Source organism: Agelaius phoeniceus, chromosome 8 (assembly GCF_051311805.1).
Source record: "Agelaius phoeniceus isolate bAgePho1 chromosome 8, bAgePho1.hap1, whole genome shotgun sequence".
NCBI classification, from domain to species: domain Eukaryota; kingdom Metazoa; phylum Chordata; class Aves; order Passeriformes; family Icteridae; genus Agelaius; species Agelaius phoeniceus.
Window position 1 is genome coordinate 15,465,298 of NC_135272.1, and position 20,493 is coordinate 15,485,790.

General features: G+C 38.0%; 1 protein-coding gene across 1 annotated transcript in view; it reads left to right on the forward strand.

The window, feature by feature from the left end:
- The first annotated feature begins 4,853 nt into the window (after positions 1-4,853).
- LOC143694633 (uncharacterized) overlaps positions 4,854-20,493 on the forward strand; it is a 175,470-nt gene continuing 159,830 nt past the window's right edge. Inside the window, exon 1 of the mRNA XM_077182075.1 lies at positions 4,854-4,956. Coding sequence (XP_077038190.1) covers positions 4,937-4,956 — 20 coding nt within the window. The 5' untranslated portion in view covers positions 4,854-4,936. The remainder of the gene's footprint in view (positions 4,957-20,493) is intronic.

Genomic DNA, 20,493 nt, shown 5'->3' on the forward strand with positions numbered 1-20,493 from the left:
GATCAGATCCTGTTCACTTGGCAAGCAGGTAGTCTGAGACCCTTGAGAAATCTGTCACAGGAAAGACAGCTTTATTTGAAAAGCAGTGACTGAGACTTCCTGAGCTCCTCTGGAGGCAGAAAATCTGTGAGGGAGTTCACCAGAAAGAATGGGGGAGTTTGGATCTTGCAGGACTTCCATCACTTCACAGACTCTTCAGAAAAGCCCAGAGACTGAAGAAAGGAGAGGAGAAGGCTGAGAAAAGCAGTCAGTGGTGTAAGTAGATTGAGAGCCACCTCGTAGAGAACAGACACCAAATTGTCAGGATGGCTCCTGATTGCAAAATATGAGCTAAGAAATGATCCTGTGCATGTGGGGCATGGAACAGGCCATGGGGTCATTCCAAAGGTAATCAGATCTTGTAAGCAGGAGGGAAGAACTGTTTGGAGAAGGAAAACCATTTACAGCAAGTTTTTAATTGTTTTGGTGTTCTGATTGGTTTTAGAAGTCTCTTTCTATTATAGCATGTTTTATTGTCAATATCTTGTAGGATTTTTCTGGAGTACTCTACTCTTCCTTGAGTTAAATATATATTGAATTTTCACTGTTTGGTTGTTTGATGCCGGTCTGTGATGCAACAGCCACTTGGAAAGGTATGACTGCCATATATACAATCTGATCCAAGAGCAGTATGCAAATTTTTAAAATTTTTTCTAATGCTGGCAGGAATTTCTTAGCATTTCCAGCCAGATCTGTAGTACATCTGGCCAAGTGTTTCTGCATGTACTGATCTTGTACTTCAATTTATTCCTGGGTGAATTAATTTAAGTAGAGCTTTGTGATTTGCTTCCTTACTTTTTCTAGGATGTCACATTCTTGTTTTGTTTTGCCAGGGTTGCATCTTTGAGAGTGATGTGATTCTAAATTAGTTTCTGGCTCAATTTAGAACCATTTCTTTCTGAGTTCTTTAGCTTTTACTTAATGCACACTGTATGAAATACTGATCCATAATATGGATAGTATAACGGCATTTTCAGGCTTTTCTTAAACCTTACAGAGTTACACTCATAACTGCATCAGTGGGGTCATTGTGACAGAGCAATGCAAAAGCACCAAGCCGCACTCTGTTCTTGACTGTGTTCTCAGTTACCAAGTGCAGCTCTCTGTAAAAGGCTGAAATCAAAACAACACCCTAAAGACTTCTGTTCCACTCTCCCATACCCTCCTAAGATGTTTTATTCCTCTTTTATGCCACCCTCCAATTTTCATGGAACACCATTTATAACAAAAGATCTTCAAGCATAAAAGAGGTATAATTAAATTTAATTGAAGTGTATAGAACAAACACAAAAATAAAAGGAAAGAAAAAGTGCTTTGTTTATATTTGAGATATTAAAGTCTTTTTAATAATATCACAAGGGTCATTTAGGGGGAAAAACATCTTGGGATCCTTAACTGTTCTTGACAGAAAAAGTACTCTCTTAGGTGCATGATTCATTTCAGTGAGTACTTTGAAACCAGAGGAAAGTGAGCATGTTTATTAGGGTAACAATGATTTCCTGATTTCCTCAGGTGCTTTGAAGAGCTGGCAAGCAATGTGGTAACAGGGAGTACAAAGATTTTTCTTGATGCTTGTTCACGGCTCAAACTCTTTGGTGAGCTATAATGAGGTACAGTGAAAAGGAAAACAACTGCTGCTACTTTAATAACCTGTCCTGTAGGACAGCTGGAATTTCAGAGGTTTAGGTCTGTGTGTTATGCAGAGTGTGAAGTTTATGAAGAATCTATCTTTTTGTCCTTTTCTTCCTGTTTCTTTTGTATCTCCCCCCACACCTTATATTATCTTCCTATAGCTTTTCTACCAGGCACTTGAAAGGTTGAAAATTATCCTCCTTCTCTGAAATAGAATATTATATAATATGCTGTCCTTTGCTTAGTTTATCATCTATAGAGGTTTGTGTAGCTTTTGAAGTTCTCTTAGATGTGGAAATGCTTCACATATTCTGAATACTAAAGGTGAAAGCAGGAGTTTTCCACTCCCATCTCAGCATTTATTATCATTCCTACTTGCAAAGTAAATATCTCCACAAACTACATGGCAAGCTGTAGCTGCAGGCATGTCAGTCAAAACCAAGAAATAAGAACTGTAATAGAAAATACTTGTTTAACTATATTGGTGTTCCTTTGATTTTCTTCAGGACCTTTAATTTGTGATCAAATTAGTATGAATAGAAAAGGCTCTTGGGTGCAATCTACAATTTCTCTGTGAATGTGATAAGGATATCATTTGACCTGTGAACTCAGATTAGTGAAACAATTCCATATTCTTGTATTTCTGTAAGAAGTAAAATCAGTCTAATGGAAAAATAAGAAACAAAGGAACCATTACAAAGAGGTTATTTGGAGTTGACCTTTGAAATAAAGTTTGGGAGAGGAGATTGGAACAAAATAACAAGCTTTATTCCCAAGTATAATCTTTAGGGTAGTCTTTTATTGTTTGTATAAAAAAATGCATCACTTGATAACACAAGTCTGGCTTGTGGCAGCCAACTTGCTCCTAAAAAGCTCCTCAGTGCACACAGCTGCAAGGGACAGTGCCACAGAAAGCCAAGTGTAATAAAAGAAAAAAACCATCAGAGGAAAAATTTTTCAATGAGGAAAAAACCCTCATGAAATGTCTTGCCAGGGATTGCCAGGTAAGATTGAGCTGGACACATCATTTGACAGCACAGCCACCAGCAACCAAACTCCACAGTCTCCACCTCAGCTCAACAAAGCTCTCAGAGCACAGTTACAGGGAAGAGCCAAGGTTAGAATTTTCAACATCTACAGTAAACCTATTCCATAAATCGTAAGGATTCATTATGGTTCTCAAGAACACATGCAGGGAATTCAGAGTGCACTAGTAAATCCTTGGAATGTTGAAGCAGATTTTACAGGAGAAAAAAAATAAGTGAGACAAAAAAGACTCATACCTTTCCATCTCATCTGATTTCATTTTGCCTCTGCAGAGTGGGGTTATAACCACACTGCAATTAGTGAATGAGACCACATTAAAGACACAAAGAGAGAGCCCATGCATCTTTCATCCTCCAAAGCAGAGCTGGGCAAGCAGGACCACTGTAATTAGTAGTGATTGGAAAGCTCCAGTAAAGGTTTACATCTGAAAAATATGAATGTAAAAACATAAGGAAAAGGAGAAAACGCAATTGGCAATTGTAGTCAGGAAAGGCTGGTAGAAAAGCCTGGTTTGGGTACAGGAATGTGCAGAGCTGACAGCTCCTCAGTTGAATTCCTCCACCACTACAGCTCCTGATTGATCTCCTGTGTATCCCTGGGCTTTCACAGATTTGCTTTATTCCATAAAGTAAATAACATGCTGCAATTCTACCTGGAAAATTACCAGGATGTAACTGTGTATTTACAGCAGCAAAGAGAGAGCTATCAAAGGACAAAGCAGCAGAAGTTTCAGGAGCTTTATAACAAAAATTGATACATTCTAGTTGCAGTCCAGAAACTATCCTGCCTGTTCAAATTCCAGCACAGATATCATCTGTAAGAGAATTTGAGAATAAGCTCAGCCTTCCACAGAGATGATGTGATTTTCCTGCAGTAAATATGAATTTACTAAACAAGTTAATTTTAAAATTAATAAGAGCTGATATTGCAGATATAGCCCTTAATACAATATAAAGAGTTTAAATGATTTGTTGAGAATCTAAAACTGCTCTGGGGACAATTTCTGTCCTTTATGCTGCACACACAAAGAATAGTTGGCAGAATGTAATAGAGGCATTTTTCATTTTGTAAACAACAGGGTAGAGAGTGTGCCATTTAAGAAAAAGTACATTGTAAAGTAATGCTGTAAATATTGCATGGCATTATTGCATTTTCTGACCCACCATGGCTGTGTAGATGCTATGAAAAGGAACAAGAAAGAATACCTTTTTAAGCACTATTATTCTGCCTGCTTTTGAAATGTTTAATATTTAAAGCAACATAAAGCCATTTTTTATCCTTTAATCAACTTTCTAGCTTGAATATCTCTTGGGGTTTTTTCCAGATTTACACTTCTGCTTTTATTTACTATTATTTTAGATTGTCACTGATGCTGCAGCTACTTATGCCGTAATAGAAAAGGGCTTTTCTTCTTACTGGAAAAACTAAGATCCTTCATTTGGGTCTGAGATTGCCTCTTTCTGTGGTATTTAATTTCGTCTGCTCTCACGAGCATCCATTCAGATGGAGTAGGAAAAATGCCTTGTTACAGTGTTGGAACTTTTTATAATGTAGGTAATTTTATTTATAACAAGATGAGAGATTTTCTTTAATATGTCAAAACTTTTTTGTTCAAAGATCAGGTTTAAAATATCTGTAGGATTCAACTTCTCTCTGAGGATAGTAATCTGTATCAATCTTTATCTTCATGAATAATTTTTCTATTTATTTGTGCCAAAAAAAATTCAGCAGTGTTATTCTGATGTCAGTTTATAAATATTGAGGCTCTGCTTCCCTGCTAAGAATGAAGTGCTCAGGAAGTGGCTCCTGCTCCCTTTTGTGTCTCACATTTCTGGAGACCCTTATATGCAATTTTGTGTATAACCAGGCATTCTTTTTATTGTGTTCTGTATATTCTACAGGTGAATTTAAATCAGAGTCAAGAGCAGCACCACATGCTAATGATCTTGCTCATCCTTTGGTGATCACAGAGACAAAGGAGCAAGAGCTGCTCCAGTTTCTGGCATTGACTCCTTTAATTGGAAAATTGCAAAAGTAGCTTAGAGTTCTCGGTTTTTTTTTCTCTGTATAAAATAGCTTTAAATTGTCTTCATAAAATGTCAAATGATCCTGAACCTCTCTGGTTTCCATGACAACCTGAATGTGGTGTAGTCATAGACTGGAGATTCTCTGAAGCCTATAGTGACTTTATTAAATATTTTTGTTTTAACAAGGGAGGATGTCAGCAATTTCTGCCAGGTGAGCTCTCAGACCATTGTTTTAGTCTTTGGTTTTAAATGTGCTGCTTTGTAGCTTCTTGCCTGTTTCTGTATGAACAACAAGGAAGGTGCAAAATTGATGAGGCTCAGCTCAGATACTTTATGCACAGGAAAACTGCAACTGGTTTTAACTAACAGACAATCAATATCTCATTTATTAATAGTTGTGCTCTTCTTCCCAGTACCACATATTTGTCTAAAAGGTACAGCTCCATTTATTGGTGCATTTTTGAGGCCTAGCAGTAATACCAATGATATTCTCTTACATGGCATGGGCAGAGAGAGAATTGGATCCACAGTGGGTGAAAAAATGAGAAAACTTTATTGCCTTCATAGCTGAGTGTTCTCAGGATATAAAACCTGCAAAGCAGCAAATTTTTCCTAATTGTGCTAACCCTAAAGCCAAGCTCCTTTCCCAGGAGCAGAAGAGTATTGATATTTAGCTTTATGCTTTGCTTGACTCTCCAAACTGAGCTGGTTTTTTGCTAGATTAGCTTGATCAGTCTGTACTCACACCAAATCATTACAGACTGCACCTCATTGTGGTAAAATGACAATTAAATGATTGAAAAACACTGGCAATTTCTGCTACGATTTCAGCAGATCTGGTTCTGAATTAAGAACATTTAATTTTAGAAGAAAGATTAAAGGCCTAGCTCTAAACAGGTATGTCTACACATGACACTTGTGCATATCCTGGGCAATAAAAATGTCCCAAAGTTGGCTAACAGGACCACCCCAAGAAGGCTGTAGGGTTGTGGTCTGGTATGGGGGCTGTTCCAACCATCAAGGTTGCATTGGTGTTGTTGTGGATGTTCATTTCCTTGAAGGCAGCCACTCAACAGTGTTTTTGTTGTCCTGCATTGATCAAATTATGCCTGCAGTTAAATTGGTGAAGTGTGCAAATAAATGTTTGTATTAGGAAGGATGTGGGTGTCCATTTTCAGTTTCTCAGCCCACTGAGAAAAGCTAGTTTTAGCAATGGCAAAGTTGGAGTGTACCAAATTCAGCCTGTAATTCACCATGCTTTACAGAATCAGAGACAAGGAAATGACATTTTGTTAAAACAATAAAGCATCTCCATGTTTTTAATGGCTAGTTCATTCAGGGCTCTGTCTGCACTGCTGAAAAATGACAATTGAAGAAAAAACAAAAATAGAAGCAAGCTCATCCACTTGATGATTTGGCATAGAATGGCCAAATAGGTATGTTTTCCTTCTGGAAATATGAATAAATATGTCTGACCAAGAATCTCCTTGAAATCTGTGTAATGTCAAGAAGCTGGATTTATATAATTTAAATAATTCAGCCTCTGGATCTCTGAAATCTAACAATACTTTAGAACAATCAGAAATTTATAGAATCAGAGGCCCAGATTTCTACCCAAAGCTTTCATGTTCACCCTGCAGCCCAGTCCTACCTTCCCTAAGTGCGCAGACACCTCAAGAGGCTCTCGGGGGCTGAAGGGAAGCAGAGCAGGGCCCTTGCTGCAGACAGAGCATTCACTGCTGGCTGGGAGCAGCATCCAGGGTCAAGAGATGCTCTTCTTCTCCAAGAGTTGGGGAAGAGCAGCTCCCCTCCTTTGGGTCACAGCCTCAGCATATCTGTGCACTGGCTTCACTTACTGTCAGTAAAGCAAAGGTCTCAGAGCAATGGACAGGCCAGGAAAAAATTCCCTGTTTTCAACGGGAGAGTTTGGAATTAATTAATCGCATATTGCTTCAGTAGAAAAATTTCTTCCTTCCCAAATTTTTGATCTTGTATTAAAGAAATGCTGGCAGCTTTCTCTTCTAGAAACAGAAACTCAGATGTTAAGGAAAATAACTTGCATTAAATAATGCTGTCCTTGGAAATATACCACAGCAGAATAAACTACTGGGATTGTTGATAACTCAGAGCAGCTTCAGGGAAAAAATATAGAAGGCTGCATTAAAAATCATAGCCAAAATGTTACTATTAAATGATGGAAGCAAAGGTACTCAGTTGTCAATTCTGCAAAATCTGTACATGGAGCTCTGCACACATGAACGTCTTCAGGCTTGGGACCTGCCCAGGGTGAACCAAGGCAGTTGAGTATTTTCAGGTTAGAGATACAATTCACCAGACGGTGAACCACAGAGCTGACAGGGTGAAACACACCTTTATTACTTAGGAAACAAATTTGCTTGGCAAAATTAATATTAATACAATGTTTTCCATAAGACTTTCAAAATATAACAGAATGTTGCTGTATTTTTTAATACAGTTGGATAAAGTCAAAGTTGGAAAGGGTGGAAAAAAACCCCAAGGGATGCCATTCCTCTGTTTTTTCTCAATGTTCTCAAGAGTTCAGATCAATTCAAGTACTCTTATCATGAACAAGGCAGATAACTTTTGCCAAACTGAATCTTCTAAACAAGCTTAGACATATAAAAAAGAAATTTTCCGGTGATTTCTAACATTCTGAGTAACAGTACAGTAAAGTTTACCACAGCCTAAAGCAATGATGATAAAACTGGGGAAAAGAGTAGATAAGCAAAGAGGAAATGTAAGAAATAGTGTGGGCATTAGTATTGAAAATGGGTGTGCATAAAATTGTTCAGAGATCAACTTGGATTTGCAGAACTCAGAATGCATCTTCTGGAGATTGGAACTCTTCTGGAGAGGAACATTTTTGTGTGTGTCTTAACAATCAGGTCACTCTGCAATGAGGTCTCTGAGGACTTTTTTGTCTGGCTCTCCTGACATCAAAGATAATGCCAAATGTTTAAATTTCATGAACAGTGCAGGGGGAAAGCAATTTGTAAATCCATCATAGTAAAAAAAAGTGAGTCTTGGAAACATTTTTGGTGAATCTTGGCTTCTGAAGTGAATAGCAGAGTTTCCATTGCTTTCAGCTAAAGTAAAATTTTGCCTTTGACTTTTCTGCAGTCTTCAAAAAAAAAAAAGCATTATCATTTTTTTGTCTTTTAAAAGAGCCAGCAGAAATATTAGTTTCCATCCTGTCTTTTCTCAAGAGGCAGAATGGAACATTGTTATACTTGAAAAGCTTTTTTTTTCCCCCAAGTAAGGAGAAAGAAGGGATAAATAATTTTCCAAAAGCAGTTAGGAGTAATGGATTATCAAACCTCAAAATGGTGAATAAAACTGGGGGAAATTCTCATTTTGTTTATGAATTTGAGTGTTTTGAGGGTCTTGTGGATTTATTCTTGCTTTTTCTTAAATTTAGATTTTTGTAAAATCATATTTTCATTGGAATCGGAGAAGAAAAACAAGATAGAACTTTATTAACAGATAAAAAAACAGGGGCAAAACCCTGAGTTTTATATTTTCATTTAAAGCATAGAACAGATGAGACTGAAATTCTATGGTGAAGATGAAAATGACTTTATTTAATTATCTGAAATGATGACATAGGGATTGCTGAAACTGAGAATAACATAAATATTTTCCTCCAGATATGAACCACTTGTTTTATGATCAATCTTTATTGCAGAATATCTCACTCATTTTGAAAACACTGAAGTCTAAATCATCTGTTAATCTAAATCATCTGAATGTTGTTTAGCTGGGTGGGGGGGAGCATGCAAGTGCCATCTCTGAGTGGGATGCAGTTCAGTCTTTGAGTTTATGCAGTGATGTTACTGCTGCTAAAATCCCCATTTGCCATTTCAAGGGAAGCAATGTTTTTGTGTGATATGGACATTATCTCAGGAGTGGAGCTCTGCAGCAGGAGGAAACTGCTCTTGGCTGGCCTTTACTTTCAGTCATTTATTTGTTATTTACTTGGTCTGGATTTGTAACTGAGCCCTAAAGATATTATCGAGTGGAGTTTTAGGGCTCTCAGCAGGGTAAGGAATGATCCCAGCAGATATTGCAGGAGGGCTGTACTGTCAGAGCTCTAAGTGCTGCTGCTGCCTTGGCTGCTCTCAGCCTGGGGCAGCCCCAGGGCCAGCTCTGTGCCAGGCTGGGCAGGGCAGGGGGCACTGGCACCATCACAGGGGCCACAGGGACAGAGTGCCACTCTCTCTTCATTGAGAGAATTCTCCTGCATGGCTTTTCTGCTCCAAAGGCATCTTCCTGCCACAGCAGTCACACAGTGCCCAAGAACTGCTGACACTGTGTGCTGGCACAAAGCAAATGTAAGAGGAGTAGTATTAGTATACATGAGTACTGTCAACAATGCGTTTTTAAACCATCTTGTAACATTTTATGTTCTTTGCATCACATAATTTCAGAAAATATGCATGTGTTAGTGATTTCTAAGCCAGCCTGATGATTTTGGGAGCTGCAGTCATTATTGCTGTCCCATGGGAGCACGCAAGGGTAGGTGAGCTGAGCTGTGGGTGTTTCCCCTGGCCAGGAAGCTCAGTTAAGGAATGGCAGTGCAGTGCCATTGGCAGGAGTACATCCAAGTGCAGGTAGGCAGCTTGGTGAAAAGCAGTGGAAAAGGTGTTGCCAATCCAGCCTTGGGGTGCTGGGTTTGGTTGTGTAGGGTGGATGGGGCTGCCTTTGGCACTGGCTAAAGGAATGTTGGCATGAGGGTGGTTGCTTGCCCCGTTTTTCTTCTGTGATTACAGAAACATTTTACATTTCTAGAAAGCCAAAATTCAAACATTCAGTAACATAAAAGAAGGAAATCAAACCAAAGAGCAAAGATAAAGGTTAGGTGTGAGGAGTAATACCTGTCATTTTGCAGGTTAGGTGTGAGGAGTAATACCTGTCATTATAGACCAACAAACACTTTATTTTAGCTTTATTCCACCTGTTCATTTGGCATTTACTCTGGTTTCACTTTTGCATACTACACTGGCAATGTCTGGGCTCAGTGTGCCAAGGCTGCCTCTTGTCTTCATTTTCTCAAATGAGCCAATTGTAAGTTTTCTTCTCATGCCTTTAAACTTCTATTATCAAGAAAAAAATCCCAACCAAATTAAAAAAAAACAATCAAGAAATAGTCTAAAAAAAATCTTTTTAACAGGCTGTTTACAAAAATGTTCACGTTATAAAATGAACTTTCTTGCTCAATGAAAGAAATTCAGCATTGTGGTCACACTGAGAGTCAGCTAGAATAAAACAATATGACATGAAATATTTAATAGAAGACTTGGGCAATGATCTTGTGAACCCTTTATAGGCATTCTTGGATTTAGGAAAATGAATGATCCAACTGATTTCCAAGTGTCATGAAACTGTACCTACAGAGCTTGATGTAAGGTGTTTTGAACTCAGTATAAGGGAAAAATAGCCAAGAATGGGCAATCCAACCTCCAGAGAAGGCACAGAATGAAGCCTTTAATTTTCTCATGTTTTTTGTTAAGATATAAAAAGAAATTGTGAAGTTGATGGATTTTTCTTCCAGGCAGCAACTGACAAACCAAACCTCCAAGCCAGGTCTGCAGCCAACACCATCCCCATAATGCTGAGGTCTGGTAGGAACTCAATCCTCAATAGCCACAGATCTAATAGGGAATATTTTTTTCACCTGCAATTCATATTTATGCATATACCTATGTGTACTGTATTTTACTTTAAAATATATATTCCCTAAATATTTATACTCATTAGAGAGTAGCTACATTTTACCAGCAGCATTCTCCTACTTGGCCTCTGCTGATTGTCCACAGAATTTTGTAATATTCACAGCTGTCAGGTTTTTCAGGTTATCTGGCATTTTACAATATGTGATAACCATTTAACACATCCTTGAAGACAGGGGTGTTTGCTCTCAGTTAAACAGAAAATTGTATTTTCAACTGATAGAAGCCATTATTTCCTGAATTGCAGGGAAAAGCACCTGTATTGTAAAAGAATCAAGGAAATGATGGTTTCCAAACCACAGGAATGGTTTGGTTTGGAAGTAATCTCCAAGACCATCTGTTACCAACCCTGCTGCCATGGAGAAGGGCCCCTTCCACTGGACCAGGCTGCTCATGGCACATTACATGGAAAATTAGATTGCAAAGGGAATTGAAATATGCCCTCTGCAAAGAAATGCCTTTTACCTCACACATTTGACACAATATAGTCTTGTAAGATTTCTGACACCAGGACAAGGCTTAATTTCAAAATGTAAATCTAAAAAAATTGTGTGAAGCATTCCCGCTATTTATTCCAAAGAAAACTGTCTTAGCAGAGCAAAATAAAACAAAACATATGAATTGCTTCCTTTTTTAATACCACACATAATTTATATTTGAGACACATTGCTGAACAAGAATTTAATTGAAGAGCTCTGAAGGATTTATAAAAGAAATACATGGGAACTTCCACAATTCCATTAGATATATAACATTTGCATAAACCTGCACACTCAAGGCCATGAACTGCTTGAAATTCAGAATATCTTTCTGCTAAGCTGGTATTTCAGAGCTGATAATTCAAAACTAAAATATGATTTGTCTTCAAGTGCTGACTTTTTAAATGTCCTAAAGTAATTGGTTAAATGATACAACCTAGCACAATAATCCCTATTATTCACTCAAATTATAAATTGAGATGAATACGGACTAAGATGGAGGGGTGGCCTTGAAACCAAAATCTGTGAAGCTAAAAATCCTAGTTTTGGATCTGAATAGAAAAGCTGGTGAAATTCTGGTTCTTTGGCAAAAAATCCTGAATTCTTTTACTTCAGTAGGAGCAGGGGATTTTAATGAACTCTGTGATTTGGTTCATAATTTTGCAGGCCATTTCAATTCTTATATCTTTATCATAGTGTTTGGGATTTTTAGGGCTTGTGTTGTTTGTTATACAAACTCCCAACCCTTTACCTCAAACTAGGGGTTGTAATGAATCTAGATTAGAATTGTAAGCAAGTTTCCCCACCAAAACCCCTCAGCACTACTGACATGCTGGGCATGCTGTCTGTGAAGTTAGGGCTTTATGAAACTCCAGTAATTTTGTAAGAATAGCCTACTCTACTCATTTAAAACAGGGGAGAATGGAGTTTTTCCATTCAAACAGGGGTTAAGCCAGGCTATTTTCCTCTGTGGGAAATACATTGTGCACTGCTTTCTAGAATAGCTGGTTTAAATAATAATATCAAATCCTATAAAACAAATGGTCTATGAGCAGCTTCATAGAACATATACCACTTCCTATATTATATTCATATATTAGCAATCTATAAATCTGTGCTGCTTATTATTAGCTGCTTTAGCATGTAGAACCAAAATCTGAACACTGCTCAGCATTCTTTCTGTCACAATTAAGGCATTATGAGCTGAACTTATGTATTTGCTGTTGTATTTTCAGTTTAAAGGTTATTATTTCTTTGGTAATGGAGTTTTACTGGTTTTGCATAATTTGCATTAATTACAGTAATTAATGGTAATATTACTCTGCCTTTGTCATGTACCCAAAACTTGAGCTTGTGGGCAATTCTTTGTGAGTATTGGAAAGGACAGATAATATTATATGAATAGCTTATAAAAACTGGTCTTAAGTTTGTCAGTGATAAATTTTAATGGGGACAAATAATTAGAGCTATTATTGCAGCAAAAAAGGGCTTTAAAGTTCTATTTGCTTCTGCCTTTCACATTGAAAAATAATTTTTCTCTAAAGCTGGATACTTTGCACAATATCTGTAGTAGATACCAGTACACAGAGATGGAATTGGAGAGACAGGAAGTGTCTCAGTAGAGACAGACACTTGATCCTTCATGCAGAATACTCCAGTCTTTATTCACTTATATTTATCAAAATGTGAGAGGGCACTGTGTTAAATCTAATTGGTGAACAATGCATTGAAACTCAGTTCATTGGTTGGTGATGGCTAGTGTACGTGTCCATCAAAACTTGCCTTTTCTAGAGCATTTACAGCTTTTCTTCATGGATGCTCACAGGTTAGACTTCCTTTTGCAGGGGCAAGCTGTTTTCTCACAGGAATAGATTGTTATGTAAACTGGTTCTTATTCTTATAATTCTTTTCTCATGGGAATTTAACAGGCTGGCTGTTAGCTCAGACAAAATAGCAAGGGCTGATTTTACAAGGCCTTTCTTTTATCAGGTTTTACCTATATGTAACAATGAAGTGTTTTCTATGTATTTTTTTCTCTGTGGTGTATTCATAGAAAGTAATTGGTAATGCAGGTAAAAGCATGATGTACCCAACATCTTGTTGGATAAGCATGTAGCAATAAAGGTTACATGTATGCATTGACATGTCTTTACCTTATTTACATGCACCAAACCTACCATACCTGAATATTTTTGAAGTAATAAATTCCCTGATAGCACAGTCTTATCAAAATACTCTTGTGTGCAGTCAGAAGGAAGTTATTTTTTAAAACCCAGCAAACTGCTAGATCATATCCACACAGCAAATTTGCAGTGTATAAAGTCATAGCTGTGTCTTGGTAGCTGTATTTCATTTTCTTGATATTCTGATTGGTTCTTTCTGCTGGTTTTAAATATTTAAAAGAAACATCATGCCTTGGAAATATTGTATGTGATTGTTTCATTCCTTTCAGGAGAAAAGCTGCTGCATATAGAAGTGGTGTGGTTCTGGCAGTGGCAGCTGGAGCCAGCCATGCTGGGAGCAGGTGCTCCACGAGCTTTTCCCACAGCTCTGCCAGCAGAGCTCTCTCCACTCCAGCCAAGCTCTTGTCATCTCACTGCTGCCTGTCTTGGCAATTGGGCAGGTTTCTTTTGTGTTGATAAAGAGCAAATTGGACTAGATTGCAGCTATTTAATTCATCTCACTTCTGAAGCTGATGCACCTGGGTATTGTCATGGCCCCAAGGGCAGCTGTAGGCTTTGAGTACCCTGAGCAGCTTGTGCTGCCTCCCTTTCCCTGCTGCTTCTCCCTGGGCTGTGCCCCAGCTGTGCCAGGCTGTCTCTTGCATCCAGCTCCTGCCTGTGCTCCCTGCTCAGGGCTGTGGGGTGGTGCCAGCTGGCAGGGGCACAGCCTGGGCTGTGCTCACCTTTGGCTCCTGCTCACCCTCCTTCATGGAGCTGCTTCTGGTGCTCCTTGACAGGTGTCTTCACAGGGAGGCCAACGTTTTGCAGTTCTTTACAGAAAGCTCAGAAATGCTAGGGAACCTGCACAGTCACCATTTTGATCCAGAGAAGTGGAAGAAATTTTCTACAGCAAGGTAACTGCAGCAGTTTATTTACTTTGCAATCCTGTAGGTAATTTTGAATACCAAAGTTTAAGTGACCAGCTCAGCATGATGAAAAAGGCATGTGGCTCAAGGCAGAAATTCAAACCTTCATCCCCTTGTTCCACATTTGCTCCATTTGTGAAGTGGCATCATATGAGAAAAGAGACAATTACAAGCTGTTGGTGTTGATTTTATAGATGGTACTGAGAACTCAAGCAATATTTGTCTAGTTCAAGTTTTCTGTATTCACATCTACTCAGAAAACAGGCATTGTAATGGAGGAAGGAAAAGCATTTATATCCTGCTGGGTCATGTGTTTTAGTGCCCTTCCTATCAATTAAATGCACCCAATCTTTTCTCCTCAAACCCTTGGAATTCTAAACAGAGAAAAGCTACAGTTAGAAGCAAACTCTCTTAAGTACCTGCCATTGAGATAAGCTTGCATTTGTCTTCTGGCTGCACAAGAACAAGGCTTTTGCTGATACACATTTGTACTCTGTCTCCTCTTTCCCCAGCAATCCTGCAACATGGTTCTTTTAAACTCGGTGTACTTGTGCCTGGCCATTAATTATACCCTCAAGGCATTAGGAGCCTTGAAATGTAAATATGCAGGTTTTGCTCAGTCCTAAGGAGAGGACTGTGTGCTCAAGAGGGAAATCAAAGGGCAAAATCCCAGCCAATAGTTTCTGCACAGCTATGTATGTCCTGTGATCCTCACCTTTGGTATAAAACAAAAACAAAATGGCAAAATAAAACTCCACTCAATGTGGAGTTTTATTTTGCCATTTTCTGGCATTTTATGCCATTTGCCATATCCCTTCTTACAATATCACCGGTAAGATTGGAGCTTTGTAAAGTGAATTCACCGGGATTCTCTGAAAGTTTTTATTTGTTGAACAGAACCCAGCTGGAAATCTCCAGTGGTGACAATTTCACACCTGCTCCCCCAGACCCGAGTTTGTTAATCAGCACAAAGGCAATGTTTCCAAACTCCAGTGTTCAGGAGGGCCCTGTCAGAGTCTCTGGAAGGTGTTCATCACAGGAGGTGCTTCAATGATATTTCGTAACCAGGTTCTTTAAACTATTCTATTTTGAAATATCTTACCACTATTCATTTAATTTCTGGCAGTGCAGTTCACAGCATTTCATATGAACCTGTTCCAAAGCAGATGTAAATGCAGTCAATAGGTTTTGTTTTAATTTCCTCTTGAAGATTCATTTTTAATCAAAACTATCCTTTGTAAACCTTATCTACCCTTCTTTTCTTCCCTAGAGGTCTCATCTGAGGGCCACTGAACTCACAGGGAATTCTTTCAGGGTATTGTAAAGGCTTTCAATGAGCTTTCAAATGCTGCCTTCCATGTGAAAAACAAGTAAACATCAGGATCTTTTCCTTTTTTCTATTTTTTTTTCAATAGGTTAGCATGCACTTTGAGTCATGTGCATTCACTGAGACTGGAAATGCCATTAATTTAGAACTTGTCAGATGCTTTATAGCATTTTCTATTTGCAAATCTTGTATGTGAGCCTCCTCAGTTTGCTCAGTACTCACCTCCCTCCCTCTGAAGATTAATTTTTACAAATATATTTTCTTGCTTATTTCTAAACTGTTTGCTTTAACAAATAACTAGTCATGTTCATTGCTGGGATCATGGGACATTGATTTTGATTTTGGAATGGTTTACTCAGGTTTTTTTTAATACTAGAAAAATGGTTAACCTCTGATAGATTTTCATAAAATTATTCCCTTAAGTGAATCATTGAAAACAACCCCAAAAACCCCATAGTGTTTTGGGTGCTTTTGTTGCTTTCAACATTGTTGAAGTCCATGGTATCAAGAATGTGAAAAATATGGAACCCTCTGTGCCTGTAAACACTGGCAAACTCCAGCAGTGCCTTCAGAGCCACCTTCTGGTTTAATCAAAGTTAACATGGAACTAATACCATGGGAAGAAAAAAGCTACCCCCACAGCTGACCTTTGTGTAATTTCATTTCATGATGACTTTTTATTCTTTCAGTTCTAAGTATGCAGTTAATAGAAAAAGAGGTAAAGGGCAATCAGTTTCCTGCCAGTAACCCAGGGGTCAGGGTTTGAGGTAAATTAGATAATTACCAAAGTCCCTAAAGCAGACCTACAGTGGAAAGGGAACTTAGGAACTAATAAAAAGACATTTATAAAATTATGCACAGGAACTGGAGGTGCTTTGGAAAAACCAGCAGCCTTTCAATTGAAGGGACTGACACTATTAGAACTCATCAAAGACAAAGCAAGCCCATCTTCAGGGAAACCAAGTCTGAAACAGCCCCATTTCTTCCAACTTCTGATTTCCACACGTGGTTTTAAACTTTAGATAGTAAAATCACAATTAAAGATCAAGAAAGGAGTATTTTTGTAAGAAATAACAATTAATGTTCTCCTCCATAGAACAGGGTGGATGTTACTGAGGTCTGTGCCTTGCAGCTACAGGCTGTATGTGTGGGATAATGTCCTTATATAGGGTAAGCACAGATAAACACATTGTGGGGTCCTGGGAAAGAATGGACTCAGCTTTAAGCTTTATATATATGTATATATATACATATATATTACTACTTTAAGTTATGTACATATGTGCCAAGGGATAAAGGCTGGTAAAATACCAATATATTTACTACCTGTGTGGTTTTTGGCTATGTGGTGGTGTGGTTTTTTTGGGTTTTTGTTTGGTTGGGAGAGGGGAGAGTGGTGAGGTTCATTTGTTTATTTCTAAAAATATATTCCCTGTTTTTGTGATTGATTACTGGGGTTTACACTGCAAGCAGTAGCTGGTAGAAAACTTGTCTTCTGTCAGTTTACTTTTATTTAAGAAGGGATGTAGGAAAAGGCATTTATATGATCATGGCAAGATAATGCTCAAGTTCTTGGGGAAAATGGCACAAAACAGCTCTGTTGCTTCAATGAAAAATGGGAGTTTATTCTCTGACTTGGTTTTTGTAGCTCCAAAATATGGCCACAAAGGTGCAAGTTTGATTTTCGGGGACATTTCAGAAAATGTGTAATGTAGCAAAAGGCTAGTATTTTGTTTACATAACTATTAGTGATTCTATTTATTAAAGCAAACTTAGGAGGATCAGAATAGCATTTGTTTGCAGGAAAATGATATCTGGTCTGATATATAAGGCTATGCAATTCTGCCTTTCCACCAGCAGAGGAGACAGCCCTGGAAAGAGGAGAGTTTTGTCATAATTATGTGACACCACACTGCTTTGAGATAAAGTTCAAACACACTGCCGGGGTGAGTCTGATTATCTGAGCCCTAAATAATTTCATTTAGATTCAGTTCAGAGTAAGTTATGGTGTCAGATTTCTAACAAATGACAGGATGGGAGGTTTTTATCAAGTACCTGACACCTGAAGGTCAGCTGTGCTCCTTCTGGTTTACGGAACTGTGAAATATTGTCCAGGGCGTTGCCATAATCCCAAGGGAAGAAAAGTTGTGCCTGGGCCTGAACTCGTGTCCTACAGTGGGAAAGGGACAAGGTGGGAGGGAGAGAAACATCTCTGTGCTGTCCCAAGCCCTAGAAATGGGGTGTTACTTGGTCTTTACCCTTCATGCCCCACTCCCAGGTGTCTGCACTTGTGGAACGCTGCAGTAGCTCCTGCATTTGCTGCCTGAGCTGGATCCATGTGCTGTGGGGAGCTCACAGGGCTTAATCAGCAACCAAGGTGGATCCCAATATGGGGAAAGCAATTACATTGTAATAGTGCAATATAATAAATTAAGGTCATTTTGGCTACAATCAATTTGAATAATTTAATATCACTGAAAACCAATATCACACACCTATTGAAACATTCATTACAATAATTGTTTAGGCTATATGAAAAGCTTATAATTCAATATGAATATTAACAGCCTCTATTTCCCAGGCAGGTAGAAAATTATTAGAACTGATGATTTTGTAGGTAATATGGAAATAATGTTCTTAATGGCAGTGAATTTTTTATTGCAGTGAAGATATAGAAACCAGATTTGTACTGGCAATTATGAATTGCAACAAAGTATTGGGTAAGGAACAGTTTCTTCCCAACTCAATATTTTTAACAAAGTTGTTTGATTTTTTTATTTGTAAAGTAGCAATGGGTTTTATGGTCTTTGTTTGTTTGTTTGTTTTGCTTTAAAGTAAATAAACAACAAATGTAAGCCCCCCAGTTGGCTGTAAAAGGGAGACTGAGCAGTGGCAAAATGGTTAATGACCTAAAGAGGTTTGTGTTCAGTTGAGGTCTTTAATGAAAGTTCTATTTCTAAGGGTCTTGCTGTGTTTGGGCCTCAGGCTCTCATCTCTGAAAAGGGTACAATGTGCTGTCTGTGATTTTTTAAATTTATTTTGATTTTTTTATTTGTTTTGTTTTTGGGTTTTTTTGTTTGTTTGTTTCTTGTGAGCTGTTTTGAACAGAGCTTGTCTTTGTGCAGTAGAGCTGCAGAGTGGTCCAGTATTGGCTGTAATACTCTAATAAAAAATCAAAGATGCTTTCTTCTAATGTCTCTTAACTTTAGAAACAAGTAAAAGAATGTTTCTTTCAAGTATTCTAGAAAGGGTAAGAGAAGTCATATTGCCTGGACTGATGCTGTTGTAGCATCACACATCTGTAAAGTCACTGACAGAGTTGTACTGAATCATTTTCATACTGTGTTCTTAAGAATTTGTTCTGATAGGTGGACAGCAGTAGATATTTCCTTCATAAAGCACTTCAGCAAATTTATCAATATTCTTAGTTCCTTGATTTCTTGGGCTCCCTTAATGACTTCATAATTGCAGATATTATAGAGGTCCAAGGGTTGCTCTTTTCATCCCAGCAGAAGAAGAATGTTTAATTTTGGTTCTACTCCATCTGAAGTTAGAGGAAAAAATTACTACAATTTCTTACTTAGACATTGATCCTTGGGCATTTGGGTTTTATAATGTTTGCTAGATGTGGCTTATTGGTACACTCTGGGAAATGTTTCACTTCTGCTATTGACTTTTGGAAAGCACCACAAAATGCAGTTCAAGACATGCATCTTTGTTCCTTTTTGCTTCTCTGTGACAATGCAGTTCAGAGTTTCAGAGCTGTTGTAAAGCTGGGAGCTCTGTACTCACCCCAGCAAGTGAGCAGAGCTCACTTCAGATGCTTCTGAAATCCACAGAGAATTTTGGGAACTCTGGCAGCGCACAGAAGGAATATTACTTACAAATAGATCTCTAAATGATTATGCTAGTAAGCAAAACCCCAAAAACAAAAAGAAAAGCTGCTAGAAAGATGTATCTGTGTCACTGCCTTGGCAGCTGTTTTATGTTTGTAGTTGGGCTATGCAGAAATCAGTCTTTATATTAATTGTATAAACTTAGAGTTTGCCATTACATTGCTCAGGATGCAATTGTATGAGACAAGAGAAAAGAAAACATTTCTCTAGTATTTTTGAATATCTGAGCACATCTTTTTCATTACTTATTTAGTGAGTTTTATGGATCTGTTCAGTGTTTTATTGGGAGAGTGCTTTCCAATAAAAATCTCAGTCAGAGTGGAAGGGCTCCTCCCTTCCATCCTGATCTGGATGCCTTGGTCACCCAGGTGAGCCCAGCCTGGGATTTCAGGTGGTGGCAGAAGCAGCAGCTTTGCTCTCCTAAAACAGGAGCTGTCTCAAAGGCACTGAACTGATCTCTTCCTGATGAACCTGCTGCTCTGGAGCCAGGAGAGTCTGTCTAAAGATCAGTTAGAGCCCCTGGATAAAGATGCTGCCTTATACTGTGATTACATATTTATGGAAACATAACTGAGCAAAGCAAAGACTTAATTTTGCTCTATTATAAATGGAAACAAGGGAGTTTTGCATTGTCTTTTTTTTTTGTGTGGAATGTATCTTGGAGTTTTCACCAAAAAAGAACAAAATATGTTCCAAAAATGTTAATTTCATATTGAAAATTATTTCAGTAAAACAAATCTCCTCAAGCACAAATAGATGTAAGTAAAATTAGATCTGAATGTATTTTGATTAACAGTTGTCAGGGAAAGGGAGAAAAGAACAAGAAAGATTTCTGCATGTACAGAAAGTACTAAAGGTATGGACAATGAGACAATTCCAGTAAATTAGCAGCCTGCTTAATTCATTAAGAATTCATCTCTTGGGTAATTGCTGAAACTGAAAATGTTGACAGCCTATTACCAAAATCTCTGTAGGATCCTAATGTGGAGTTGAGGGATTTTTCTGTTAAGTTGAATGACTCCTTAGAGTCAGAGAAAAGAAGAATGTTGCCTGCCACCCTGTACTTTGCCAGAATGAGTTCTTTACCATTAAATTATAAGAATATAAAGAACAATCTTAATTTATAAAAGGCCATGTTGGCATCAGCCCAAAATCTGAGTAAGTTTCTGAGTAATGGGATACTAGAAATCTATAATGTTTTGTCTTTG